General features: G+C 36.1%; 2 protein-coding genes across 3 annotated transcripts; one reads left to right on the top strand and one right to left on the bottom strand.

Moving 5' to 3' along the window:
* Window positions 1-333: 333 nt before the first annotated feature.
* Window positions 334-6313, bottom strand: LOC135586550 (protein KTI12 homolog). The gene is made up of 9 exons (XM_065135959.1): window positions 5938-6313; window positions 5011-5114; window positions 3532-3588; window positions 3270-3355; window positions 2878-2963; window positions 2151-2266; window positions 1562-1612; window positions 1400-1485; window positions 334-641 (listed from the first exon to the last, which is right to left on the bottom strand). Exons 1-9 carry the CDS (start codon window positions 6089-6091, stop codon window positions 473-475), a joined length of 909 nt encoding a protein of 302 aa, XP_064992031.1. The 5' UTR covers window positions 6092-6313; the 3' UTR covers window positions 334-472.
* Window positions 6314-8663: 2350 nt separating this feature from the next.
* On the top strand, window positions 8664-11474 carry LOC103979149 (uncharacterized). Of its 2 annotated transcripts, none has more exons than XM_009395199.3 (3): window positions 8664-9295; window positions 10822-11133; window positions 11238-11474. In XM_009395199.3, exons 1-3 carry the CDS (start codon window positions 9290-9292, stop codon window positions 11379-11381), a joined length of 462 nt encoding a protein of 153 aa, XP_009393474.1. In that variant the 5' UTR covers window positions 8664-9289; the 3' UTR covers window positions 11382-11474. The 2 variants fall into 2 exon arrangements, 1 of the variants encoding a protein (XP_009393474.1); XR_010493106.1 differs by lacking the exon at window positions 8664-9295 and adding an exon at window positions 9315-9894.
* The last annotated feature ends 2740 nt before the right edge of the window (window positions 11475-14214 follow it).

Genomic DNA, 14214 nt, shown 5'->3' with positions numbered 1-14214 from the left:
GAAGTCATGGTGATTAAAGAGGGACTATATAGGGACAGAATGAACACAGACTTCAAAGTGCATCTATCATTTGTGCGATCGAAGATGGCTGTATTATTATTATTATTTTCATAAAGAATGAATGAAAATGATTGTATTATTATTATTTTTCGTAAATAATAAATGATAAGGATGAGACTTATGCATAAATATTTCCCTTTTTTTTTTGGCGTAAAAAAGGGAGACTACTTCTCCATCTATTCTCATGGTGCAGAACAAACTCAATGATTTCTTGCAACATGATGAAAGGTGTAGAAGATACTCGATTTGGGGTTTAAATCCAACATCACACAATGCAACAAGGCCTTTCAATGATTTATGCTATCTCAGTGTTGATCACTCACATCATGCCCAAAAAAAACAATCACCTCTTACAGCGAGTCACAGATTGCAATTACAAGCTGAAAAGAACGAAAAATAAGGAGGGGTGGGGTTACGAACTGCCAATTTCTCTGTTCAAGTAGTCCACAAACATCCTCTTTGCGCTATCTGCGTCTGATGGTGGTGGAGGGCCGCTGAGGCTGGACTGCCCTGTGAGCTTAATGAAGGTGCGCCGTAGGCTTCGGAGCTCCGGCAGCCCGATTGGTCTTTGAATGTTTATGTAGATTGGCAGTCAAGGATTTTGGTTATCAGTAATATTATACTCAAAGTAAATGATATAAAACCATTTAAGCAAATCTAAGATTAGGTTACCAATGTCTTCTGCTGGTAACTGTTGAAACCTCATGTAAAAGATCAAAGGGCCTTTGTTAGAAGAAGAGCTTGCGATGCAATCTGATTTCATTCGAATCACATGTGGTTCACTTTCAAGAATTTAACACACCCTCCATTACCCATTATGACATTTATGACAGACTCTAAATGTGATACTAAAATGAGATGCAAGTATTTGAGAGGATATGAATCCAGTCTCCATTTCAATTGTATGCACATGATAGAACCACCAATCCTATGCTGATTTCGTGATGTGCCAATGTAGCATCCGTGATGCCATGTAGCAAACTGCCTAAACAAATACATCCATCTATTTTTTTTTCAAGTTTTCGATACTGTAATGACATCCTTGTGTGAAATTAAATGAGAATATCTATGGCAATTTCATCATGACCTAATATTTAATGTGTGACAGGTATCAGAATTCCTTTTATGTGTTTTTCAAGTGAGCCTTAGGTGAATAAACTGAAAGAACGCTATATCACAGGTGAATGTTCTATGACAAAAAAAAAAGAAACAAATATCAGTATAATAAACTGAAAATGTATGCAATTTAATTAGATGGCAAAAGTCGAGCTTGAGACTAATATCTTGGCTGACCATTAAGCTACTAAAACTCCATTTAGCTTCCAAGAAAAAGGATATGGTGGGTAAATGTTGGCCAAGAGATATCCTATTGACAGCTCCTGCAAGACCTTGAGATTGCGCTTCAACAATCATGTTGATCACCTCCTGTAAAAGAAACAAAAGTGTAAATCAGCAGGTTCTAACAGCCCCTAGAAAAGAGAGATCATATTACAAACAGTACCTGTGTTGCTCTGTCCATCTCGTAAAGGGAATTGGCATCTGTTGTATGTGCCTAAAAGATTTGATGGAATCAGAAAGAATAGTTATCCAACAAAGAAAATAAAACAAAAAGGTATAAAGACATGCTAGTAAAATTTCAGAATCTCCAGGGGAGAAAATGGAAGAGTTCACTACCCAAAGTGCATTATTGATTTGTCAAATTCAAATTCATAATCTCTCTTACTTAAAAGGCTTAATGTCCTCATCAATGAGAACCAACACATACTACATAGCTTATTATCAATCCCTAGAAGGCAGCATATGAGACCCCTGTCCAGATTACCACAGGGCCGAAACAACCTAATCTCATGTTATCAACAGTAAACCCACTTAACCCCATATAATAATCCAATCCATCTTCAACTCCCTATGTGAGCATCAAGCTTCAAATAGCTACTACCTCTCCCAGAATAACTTAAATTACTGTAGATATTCATGTTCAGGTATCAAGATAATCAAAACAAATAATGGTGAGGATTAAAAGAAAAAGCCTCATGTTAATTTTCTGGCATGATTTGATAAATATCATGTATCAACATAAATGTACTTACAGTCTGAGTAGCAATAGTAGGCTGAAGGATTCTAACATCTCGGGATTTTGAATCAACCTTTTTTGTGAGGTAGGATACAGCATCAGCAATTACCGGAGAAGACTCTCTTATTTCATCTTACAGGAAGAGACAAGAGATATTTTTTAGAAAAAGACTGGTGTTTCTCAAGACAAAATAAAAATAGTGACAATTACATGGCTTGACATGTTTTAATCCATAGTTGCAACAACTTGATTCCTGAGTATCACATTAGTTATTTTTCGTAGTCAAGTAATTTATTAACTTGAGACTGAATAAAAAAGAACCTTTTAGATTTTTAACAATTTTAACTGCGAGATCTAGTATAAAGGAACTAGGAGTGTTACAAGTTAAAAATTAAAAGAAAAAACTGCAACAAAAATTTACATAATTAATTAGGTTCTTGTCCTTTATCTTAGTTGCCAATGTCAACTACTCTTCACAAGAAACAATACAAAGAAAAGTTAGCAAGAAATAAATCTCTGTTGCCTAATCAATAGATTTTTTTGGCTATCTAAAAGAATAAAAAAAGGTACAAACTCTTCCTCCAGTTTAGTAGACTTCACCCATAAAAATTATTGTCATGCCTAAATCATAATTGTTGAATATAAATCCTTGGCTACGACTTACATTTAGGATTAGCTAAATGCTTGAGAAGCTTTCAATGTCATGGCATGACATACTAAGCACAAATACAAGTGCTGGTTACCTTTAGATGGAAATAATTCAAAAAGTGGAGAATCCCAGCGGTTCCTTCTGTCTGGTTTCTCAAATCTCCGCACTAAATCCTCAAATCTGTTAAGGACACATTCATCATATAGTTGTCATTCTTTTCTGAGCAAGAGAACAGCTGATAAAAGGATTCAAAAAATTAAGATGGTATTGTCAATAGTTTTGTAGTTTTAGATGAGGCAAGATATTGTTTTGCATAACCAAATATGAAATTGAGACAAACTCATCCGACAAAATAACTTCCAACAGATTTTCAAAGAACATTTTTACTCACAGGGTAAGTCGAAGAAATGTATCTGATGTAGGATGGAATACCAAGATAAGTGATCGCAGAGCAAAACTGAAAAGGAAGAGAAATTCCCCACTTACATTTTTGTGTCATATGAAGATTCTCCCATTTCCCCAAGCTTTCTGTTCCATTCCCGACAGCTATCTTCGTCAGTGTCACAAAATACCTGAAACATGACTTGATAATGATAAAGGCATAATCTTTCATCTAAATGTTAATCTACAACAATAGAAAACAACACTGATCATCACACTTAGATCAGCCTTCTGCTATATAGAAAATTCCAATCTTAGTTGTATAATAATGAAGTCACTTAGAGAAGCAGCGTAGATAATTAATTACCACACAGTATCTTATCCCAGAAGCTCGAGCAAGGCACCATAACTCATATCTATAACCCTGCATGTTGCATGTAGAAAAGAGTGCATACAGAGTATTCATTTAGAAAAGACTACAAATGCATAAGAAATAGTAAGGTATTCAAAAGCAGGTAACAAAACAATCCCCAAAAAAAGAAAATAATATATCCATCAACGAAAATGGCAACCTGTTCATAGAATTCACTCTAATGTTTTTACATGAACAGGTTGATTCACATTAGGAATCATGATCGAGATTAAGCACTTGCAAATGATGCATAAAATTCTGCTCACAGTTCAGTCAGTCCAAATACTTCATTATGCGTAGAACTTCTCAATACCAACAATAAAATGAAGTTTCCTACCAACTAAGCAAAATAAAAAGAAAAGTACAAGAACTTAAAAGAAAATCAAATATGATGTGACAATCATAAACCACCAACTTTCTTGAAGGAAAAAAATGATCTTATCATGCTTCACTATGTCAAAAATTTTAAATAATGTAAAAGGGAAAAAGAGTTCATTGAGAACTCTTTCTTCACCCCCATGAGTTAATCCTATTTACTTGAGCAAGTTAAAAGCTACTAGGACTTCACTGCATGTGTATCCAGTGATTAAAAAAAAGTACAGAATTTTGTTCCACCAGTTGATTAAGAAGTCAAATACCTGACTCAGTTGCAGTCTATACTCTCTAGTTGAATAATAAAAGCAGACACCAAATGGCTTAAATGAAATATATATCAAATCGAATAAATTAATTAACCCATCCAACTGAAACCAGATGCACACAAGAAATGGTCACACTGCTTGATGAAACCAAATTGATTTACCCAATAAAATGGCCACTAACTTAGTGAAACCAAATTGACTAGATCTTACAAAATACCTGACTGCACCAGTACTTTGTCTAATTCAAACACTGCAAGACTCACTGAATTAAAGCGGACATCAGAATTTTAAAAGAAAATATTGCTGTCCAAAAGGAGGTAAATTAGGAAACTGAGGGAGCACCGGGGACCCACTGAATTAAATCGGCCATCAGTATTTAGAAAATATATATAATGTTGTCCTAAGGGGAAGAAAATTAGCAAGAACAAGGAGCTAAGATCTTACGATACCCAGAATTAGGGTGCTCGAATTTAAGTTCATTTTTATTGAAAACTTGTCATGTCTCATTAAATGTTCCTGCAATTTCAGCTCTTGAAAATATCGCCAATCTGGTGACCATATAATTTTCTCACATGCACCATGCCACCATGCTAGCATAAATACTTCTTAATAAACCTGTGAATATATAGATTGTATAGCACAATTTAGTACAAATGAACTGATGTCTAGATCTAGACATTTCACATGCTAGATAAAATCAATAAACTCAACAAATCCAGACATGATTGACTTTACAAAAATGTGTTATCAATACTGACAATTAAAATGAAATAAGAAATGCCATATTTCTCACCTTAATGTTGTTCAAAGAGTCCACAATGATAATGCTGCTTTTAGATAATGATCTATCAACTTCTGATCTAAGCACACCCCTCAAGTTTTTCTCCATGGGCATATCTACCAAATAAACACAATAAGCACAAAATTAAGGAAACAAAATTCTGAGGCAGCCATAAATACAAGTCATATGGCATCAAGTTTCTTCTTCCCATCAAAATTTACACTTGTAGACACTCAACAACAGCAGGGTACTATTTATTTTTTACTGGATATACAACATTACAGCTTATAGTTCACCTGCATTCTTTTACTTTTTGCCACACCCGGACAATGTTTTAGGAGGCACTATGGAAGCAGCCATTGCATTATTAAGCAATCAAAATTGAAAATTGAAAGTCCAAAACGCCCACTGTTGAATCAGTAAAAAGTAACAACTTTAAGAAATCCTAAAGCGTGAGAATAACCAATCAAACACAGTTCCATCCACGCTTACTCTTCAGGTCACACCTCTCTATTCACGAACACAATTTGCAAGAGGGTTGCACACCCAAAAATATAGGGGCAGACCAACAACCTCTGTAATCTCTCGTACTTGTCTCTTTATAACCATTCTTTAACCAATAAACGGACTCAAATTGTGTTTCACATCAGTTCTCCATCACAACGTATGACCATATATTACTCCTTTTAATAACAAACCAACTGAATTTTCAGCTTGCAAGTGAAGAACAAGAAGTAATCCATGTAAGTTATGTAACAACAGGTCCAATTAGTAAATGCACGTGAAAGTTCGACTTAATTTTTTGGGAAAATTTCTTTCTTTCTCGAAAAAATATATACAAAAAGATTAAAAAAACTCCTTTTGTAATACATAATCCAAATTACTCGTAAGGGAGACATACATGAAAGATGCAATCACAAGAGCGGTGGGAGAGAGTACCAGCATAGCTTTGGTTGCGGCCAAGGTGGAGGGAGGACTCGTCGATGATCCTGACCGTGGGTTTCGGATCCACGGCCTGGAGAGCGTCGGCGAGGCAGGCCGCGGCCGTCGACTTTCCGCTGCAAGGCTGCCCGCAGATCACCACGAGAGCCATCCAAGACCAACAACGAACCCTAAGAGCAGGAACTCCGATCAAAGAGGATTCAATACCGAAAGGCCCAACTGGATATGCTCCACCAACAGCGAATCTGATTCAAATAAATCGAAGGAAAAGGGTCGGACAGGGGACGGAAGTTCGAGCGATGGCGGCGGCACGAGAGAAGCGATGCGACCGACTATGGATTCGGGCCTCGGGCCGCAATTTATGTTGGCTTTGCTGCTTCACAACGTTAAGATCTAAAATTATAGAAGGATACAAAGCTATATATAACTAACTAAATAAATAAATATATTTATTTATTTATACATATATATACACACACACACATATATATATGTATATATATATATATGTATATATATATATATGTATATATATATATATATGTATATATATATATATATGTATATATATATATATATATGTATATATATATATATGTATATATATATATATAAATATATATATATACATATACATATATACATATAAATATATATGTGTATATATATATGTATATACACACACACATATATATATATATATATATACAAATATATATATATATATACATAAAATAAATAAATAAATAAATTTATATATAAATATTAAAAAAATAAGTTTAAGGGTTTTTTTCTTTGACGTCTAAGCAGTAAATTCTCTATTCATAAAAGAAAATACTTGTTTGTAAATCACATCATAATTTATAATGCATATTTTATAAGGCAAGTAACTTCCCAATCACTTTATGAATTTTAGATATGTCAATCATCTCAGTTGGTAAGGATTAGTGAAATCCAAAGGTCCAATCTCATCTTTTTGATCACTTATCTTCTTAAAATAAATTCATTAAAATGAAATAGAAGAATAATGTATAGTAATTCTACTGTTTAGTGTTCAGTGCAACCGAGACTTGGTTGCTTGAACCCAATTGAAATCTGAATCCCAAGGATCTAAGATAAAATCATATGTAGATTTTTAGGTCCAAGATATATGAACATCAGAATTTTTTTGGGACTCTAACTTGCCTTCACAACAATTTATATAAATGCTGCATTGTTTACTACCTATTCATTGTTTTGTATTTAAAATAATTGTCTTAATGGGATTTTTTTTTATGTTTCTACCTTTGTTCTCATTCTTGTTTTCTGTACACATTTTTCTTCTTTCCTTCTTCCACCTCATAGTATTTCTGTTATCTTTCTTAGTTTGCATGAAAATTTTCTTTTTCTTGAAAGTGATTGTGATATTAAAATGACATGAACTTGTTTTTGTTATACCTGATCATATTTTGCTACTATTTGTACATTCCTAGTCTTGCTCGATTGTTCTAGTTCTGTTCATGATCTTGAGGAATTCATTGGTAAATAAAAATAAAAAATTTCAATTCTTTTTCCACCCTATTTTGTTCAATTGTTCTGAATCATTGGAAGCCCTCAAGAGAAAATCTATGAAACATGACCATAGGAACTTGTCAATTTGTTCTTACTGTAGCAAACTCAATGAAATTATCAAACAGTTTCAACATCCTATTTTGTTTGAGATCAGTGCAAGATCATTTTTTTTTGTGACCCTATTATGTTCAAGTGTTCCAAATCAGTTCAAGCTCTTGAGGAAAATATATGGAAACTCATTGGAAAAACTTGTTGCTTTGATTTTAACTGCAGTAAAGTTTAGACCAGTTGAAAGTCCTTTTACCCATGATTGGAACTGCTTTTCTTAGGTGACTGTGTCAACTTTATGCTACTCTCCTCTTTGGAGTGGCAGGGAGACCATGAATGTGACCCACACATGCATGGCCTTGCAGGAAGACTGCAGCACAAGTGCCCTTTTCCTTTTCAATCATGCTTCTCCCCAATTTCTTAGTGAACTTTGCATCATGTTCTTCTAACTCTTGTCTCTCTTGTGACAATGATCCACAAGCTTTAGAGGTAAGATGAATATAATTGTTAGTCATGTCAATGATTTGCTGAAGAAAAAAAAATAGATTGACCTCTTGCTTTATTTTTTTTTCTTTTCCTTCTTGAATAATAAAGAACAGTTTCAGCTTTTGCTTTCAGTACAAGAAATTCTCATCTGAATCTGATGAGGATTTGGAGCTTTGTTGGCTGTCTTATCATGAGGACATGAGGTGGCAAAAGCTTTGATGTTCTTAGCTAGTCTATCCATTTGCTTTTCTTCTTAGCAAAAGAAGTTTACAAGCTTGAATGTGGAGATGTTGTTCTGAAATTGGTCAGCAATCTGTAATGTCTTTTCTTTTTTCCTCTCATTGGAAGTCAACTCTTCTGTCATGGTGCTCTAAACTACTAAAACATATCAAGTGAATGAACTCTTGGATATTGGATGTGTTTGGGTCAAACATTCTTAGGATTCCATCTTTTTTGTGCTACTTTTCAGATTTACAAGCTTTGTCCCCTTGTTTCATTTCTTCTCTTTCCCCCAGTTGATAGGCTATTCACCTGTGAGGATGCTTTGTATTCTTCTGAATCATTTCACATGGATTTGATGCAGGTAAAAAGAACCAGTGCTACAGAGATACATGGTTGGACTTTTCCTTTATGTCATGTTAATGGGGTTAACATGTTTTTTCCTCTTCCATATGAAAACAAAGGATGTGGAGTTACATTGAGGAAGGCATTGGTTGGAAGACTGAACACCACCACCCTTCTCTTCCAACTACAATGTTCATGTGTACTGCACAGAAGCAATCAAAACTTATTTTACAGAGGGAAAGTCACATCAGTTTCTCATAAACTCTTCCTTGAAATAAAAAATCCACAGGCATCCACTGACCTCTTGGACATGGTTATTGGCTTGTGGACAGTGGACCCCCGTTGCTTCCTTGTCTTCCTACTTCTGTTCTGATCAGACAACCTACCATTATAGCTGCTCTTGTTCTTATTCATAGATTATCCTTTCGAAGAAAATGATGTTTGCTCACTCACATGCTTTGGCAATTCCTTGTACCCTTCTTGGTTACTCCAAATGAATAATTTGGTCATTTGATTTCCTGTTTCTGACAAGGACTTAGGGCACTGCAACATGTATCATCATCATCATCATCATCCTGAATGAGAAAACATTCGGGGAATAGGATATCTTTTGGGTTTTTGCCGATCATGTGCACCTCTTTGAGTCTTTTTAGGTGATCCATTCCTTTCGTCTCCTGAATCATGGTACCTCTACCGATGCATGTCTGTAAGATCTCTCACCTCAGATCATTACTATCTCTCTCTCTCTCTCTCTCTCTCTCTCTCTCTCTCTCTTTCTCTCTTTCCTTCTTGTAGTGTCACTTTAGCTGTTACTATATGCTTTTTTGGTTGAGTTGAGTTGAGACTGTATGTGATCAATCATTCTTTTGCCAAACCCAAAGCATTATACACTAAACACTGATAGTTTTGTCCCATGCCTGCAGCCTTCCATCAGTGTTGAAATTTATATCTTGAGCTGCAGCTTTTCTTTTCCATAGTGGTGGTGGAAGTCTGTAGGATACTACTGCCTCTGATCTTTGTTTATCCCTTTACCCCACCATGACATTGCCTAAGCAATCTTTTGGAGTGCAGAATGGCTTTTAAAGTGACCAATCAATCCCCCCACACCCCCCCAGTCATGCCTGTGATCATCCATTGTCATTGCTCAGGAACAAAGTACTGTTTGTCATGAGAGGCAAGGAGGTTGTTGACTGGAGAGCATCAAAGGAGATTGGAGATAGCCAAATGCTTTCTTTTCTGTAGTCCATGGTAGCCAGTTTGAGAAGTGTTGATTGCAATCGAGTTCTGAGTTCAAGCATCTGACAGGTTTTTCTTTCTTTCTTTCTTTCCACTCTTTGCTTTTTTCCTTCTTGCCAGTTCATATTCATTTCTGTTCAATCAAATCAATGTGGAAGTCTGCTTCTTGTTTGCCACTCACCTTTCAAACCATTGCAATCATTATTTGCTGGAGCATTTGCAGCTTGTTCACAGATTGAAACTTCCTCTCCATCATCACCAAACCACAGTTCTTCACAATGATGTTGTTTGTAGAAGCAATTTGGGTTTCATACATCAGAAAGGAAGTTTCAGCTTGTGTTTCTGTATTTCTGCTGCTTCAGAGATACTTCCATAATATACTTGTTTGAACTGACTTGAAAGTTCTGCACGATCTGATAGGAACGATTTTAGCTAACTTGGAAAACTGAATGAAAATTTACACTTGCATATCAGTTGTTATCAAATGAAATCAATTAGTACTCCAATCTGTGATCTATTACAGAAGCCAATGCAAATGTTGAGACTCTGATCCATGTTCTATCTGAGTGGATGCTACATTTCCTTCTTCTGTTCAGATGTCATGTTTTCTCCATTCTTTCTTCAACTTGTTTACAACGTAGCATCTCCAGATGCATTTGGCAGTGATCTAAACTATACTGCTCAATTAATAGATGAGACAAATGCACTTGTATGGCATGCTGTATCATATCCCTGAGGTGAAGAACAATGCAGGATCAAGGTTCACCATTCCCAATAATTCTTCTTGTATACTGATGGTTATTTAAGGCAATAGATCCTCCCTTCTTGTCACATTCTTTACATCCTGCAAAATCAATTATATCATTCAAAGCACTTGCAGGTGATAAAGATTAAGCTATGGATCAGACTGATATGTAGCTGAGTTTTCTTGTTACGTACCTCCTTCCTCATGCCATCTCTTGTCTGAGATATGACTTCACATGTGCTGGTGTGCAGGGAGAAGTTGCCATGAATAGTTTTGGAGAGAGGCCACAGACATGGAGTGGAGACTCTGTCTCTACTCCATCAGAACTAGCTCACGGCAGGGATGGCTCTTGGAAGGACCTAGGAACATCGATGAGCGCGATCTCATTCGGTTTAGCTGCAACCGCAATCCTGATCTCCATGTTCCTCTTCATGGCGATATTTGAGCATCTGATCAAGCCAAGGGCATCTCTTCTAAGTTCTCGGCACAGTGCAACAGAATCCTCAGAGATGAGCCAACCACATGCTCAGGTTCACTTGCAGAAGTTTCAGCATCCAGTAGCAGTAAGACTTCATTATAGTTCTGCAATACTTTCGATGAACTCTATGAGGCTCCATCTGCAGCTAAGTTTCTTATAGCTCAATACAATGTCATTTGGCAATGGCAGGTTGGAACTCAGTACACAGCTGATTTCTCTGTGTTAATGCCGGGCCAGCAGTATCCTACCTTCATTGCTCAACCTGCTCCTTTTCCTTGCCCAAGAGAAGGGATTCAATGGCCACCCCATGATCCTCACATATCCTTCATGTAAATACAGGTTTTGTCTGTAATGGAATCTGCTCTCTTGGATGCAATTAAACTTTTCTTTCAGGCCAAACAATAAAAGGAAGGCTTGTTTATATCAGTTGACACTATAACCCTTCTTAACAGTCCAGTGACATACAATATCTTGGCAACATTTGCCAGCTCCTGATCAGATTATCCTGTTTACTGCTACAAACCATTTGATGGGAACATATTCCATATTGAAACAATACATAATCTGAAAACATAATCCTTATGATTCTAGCAATAGGAAGATCATCTACTTTAACTGCAGAAAAAACCACTCTACATTAAAGCCCAACTGTGAAGAGCAATGTAGCTCGCGAAAAGCTTGTAGCAAGTCTCAGAGGATGATAATAATTTGAAGCAAATGTAACAAAATCTTATGCAAGTCAATTGAAAACTTCTGAATGGATATTTGAGGTTCCATTTCAAATTTCATTCAGAAAATAAATTCCACATCAAATGACAAACTTCTAATTTTTCAAACAAAAAAAGGACAAGTTTATCTTTCCCTTACAAGATTTTGATTATCCTAACAAATCAGGACAAAATCATGCTTCTCATTTTTTTAGTTCAGTCGTGCTTTCAAAGTTGGTTCAGCAGTAGATCATCTGACTGCAAGAAGATGCGAATGGATGAATTTGCAATTATATGAGCTATCTCGTCTGCAGCTTCAATCTGTCTTAGAGCAAGAAATGCAATTGCTTGACCTAGAAGCTAGTCCTCTTGGCCTCTTTCTGTTAGCAGGAGAAAGGAGAATGAGAGTAACCATGTTTCTATGCATTTGTAGAAAATCTCAATGTAAAGCTGCTTCAAACAGACTTGAAGTTGCTTACTTTTATAGTCCATCTATTTTATAAGTAAGACTAGCAAACTGGAGATTATTAATCATCTTCTCTCTAGAGAATGTTGAATTGGCTAGTGTGTCAGAGCAGATGAACTGCAAATGCCAAAGCCAAGGCACCTCAGTTATGAAAGCTGCGAGATACTGCTCATGCTGATAACAGCACTATTTTTATCTTTTTCTGCCTTTTCAACAATGAACTCAGCACACTCTGCTTCCTGTGCAGCAACCTGCTTAAGTTTGATTGCATTAGTTAACTCCTTCACAAAGATCAAGCTTGTTATGGAAATATCATCCAAAGCAATGTTGAAGTTTCTGGCTCTCTCAGTCAATATCCTTTGTATTTCCTGACTCACAGCCTATCACATGTAGACATTCCTCAATTGACATCCTAATGCTGAGTAATTTCGGAGTAAGTGGTCTTGTCAAGGGCAATGACGTTCCTCATTATAACTCTTAGCATTATAATTTTGGAGCCTTTATTCACGTTCCTCAATAGTTATAATGCCAAGGGCTTGTCTTACAGGAAGTGGTCCTCAGCTTGAAAAAAAATTCCCTATTTGCAAGTTAATTTTGGAGAAAGACCATACGCTCACAACACAAGCTCGAACTTGGTAAACTTATTTAGATAATTCAGAGGAATAAAAACCAGACAAATAGATTAAAATCCACAAGGAGCTATCCACATTACATGAATAGCTATTAGATTATGAATAGGAGAGGATACAAACTGCTTAAGTTTCATTTTTGTCTCTCCAATCATGAATAGGAGAAGCTGCAGATGATCTAGGTCAGCAAACTGACTTGCATAAATGGGAGGAAAAAAGATATTTAATTAAATTTACATCTAATATATGAGGAAGATCAATTCACAATTATTGGCAGATAATTAACAATGAAAAATCGTTTCTAAAATAATGATATGGATGTGTGTTTGCTTGTAAAACGAGACATAGAAGATGTAAAGTCATGCTGGTGACACTAAGTTATGAAAACAAAGTATGATGTTTCCTTCCAAAAAAAAGTTTAGCAATCAAGTAAAAGTATCATGACCCAACTTGTTTCCAGGCAAAAGGGCCGCTGAACGTTTGCCCACTATATTAGATCAATAAAATAAAAAAAATATACATTATTTCTATTACAAAAAGAAAGTTACTGAAAAAGGAGAGTTACCATTTGAAGATCACGATTCCCTGAAGTACTCTCTACCAGATGGAGAAGGGTACGAACATCATAAATGATTGGCCTTGTAAACCATGGAATCATTTAATGTGTTTCCTCAGGATAGACATGTATTGAAGCTTTGTGTTATATGAAAGCAAAGATCACATTCAATGCAGAAAAACTGATAAAAAATACCTATAGAACTACAGATTAAAATTAATCCTTATACGCGGTCTTAATACCAGACCTGACCACGTAATTTCTACTGTACTTACAGATTCCTTTGAATCTGTTTGAACATGGTAGATTCCTACAATGTATCATCGACAAAGTGATGCCTGATGTCCTCGTGCCTTCAGACCGACAAAGTGATTCCTACAATGTATCATCAATACATGCTCTAACATATTATAACAAGAAAACATTCTTTAGGGGTTATCAAAGACGCACTTAAAATCTACTATATTCGTGTGATTGGGTAAATGATTTGACCTCGTCCTTGCAATGCCCTGGATGCAATTGAAGACGATGGCGCGGTGACCGCCCTCGACATTGTAGAGGAGGTTATTGAGAGCAGCATAGACAGCCTTCACCAGCGTCCCAGCTGCGGGACCTTGACGTTTCTAAAGCTCATCGTTTCCTCTCCTTCCTTCGGAACCCGAATAACACTGGAGACGGGACGACGACAAACCACCAGTAAAGCCAAGAAATGGAGTTCGAAGTCGATCGAGGAAGCGAAAGAGGGCGCTCACAGGCGACGGTGGCGGCGATTGCAGCAGCCGAAGAAGGAAATTAGGACCAATTAATT

The sequence above is a fragment of the Musa acuminata genome, chromosome BXJ1-3, assembly GCF_036884655.1.
Source record: "Musa acuminata AAA Group cultivar baxijiao chromosome BXJ1-3, Cavendish_Baxijiao_AAA, whole genome shotgun sequence".
Taxonomy (NCBI): Eukaryota; Viridiplantae; Streptophyta; class Magnoliopsida; order Zingiberales; family Musaceae; genus Musa; species Musa acuminata.
The sequence above is the reverse complement of the archived record's forward strand: the minus strand, read 5'-3'. Positions and strand labels throughout refer to the sequence as shown.

Coding starts and splice junctions, on each gene's coding strand:
- LOC103979149 (XM_009395199.3), top strand. Junction 11,134..11,237: donor AGTTTCAGCATCCAGTAGCA/GTAAGACTTCAT, acceptor TGGCAATGGCAG/GTTGGAACTCAGTACACAGC.
- LOC135586550 (XM_065135959.1), bottom strand. CDS start 6,091: ATGGCTCTCGTGGTGATCTGCGGGCAGCCTTGCAGCGGAAAGTCGACG. Junction 3,356..3,531: donor CTGGGATAAGATACTGTGTG/GTAATTAATTAT, acceptor GTCATGTTTCAG/GTATTTTGTGACACTGACGA. Junction 2,267..2,877: donor TGAATTATTTCCATCTAAAG/GTAACCAGCACT, acceptor TCTTCCTGTAAG/ATGAAATAAGAGAGTCTTCT.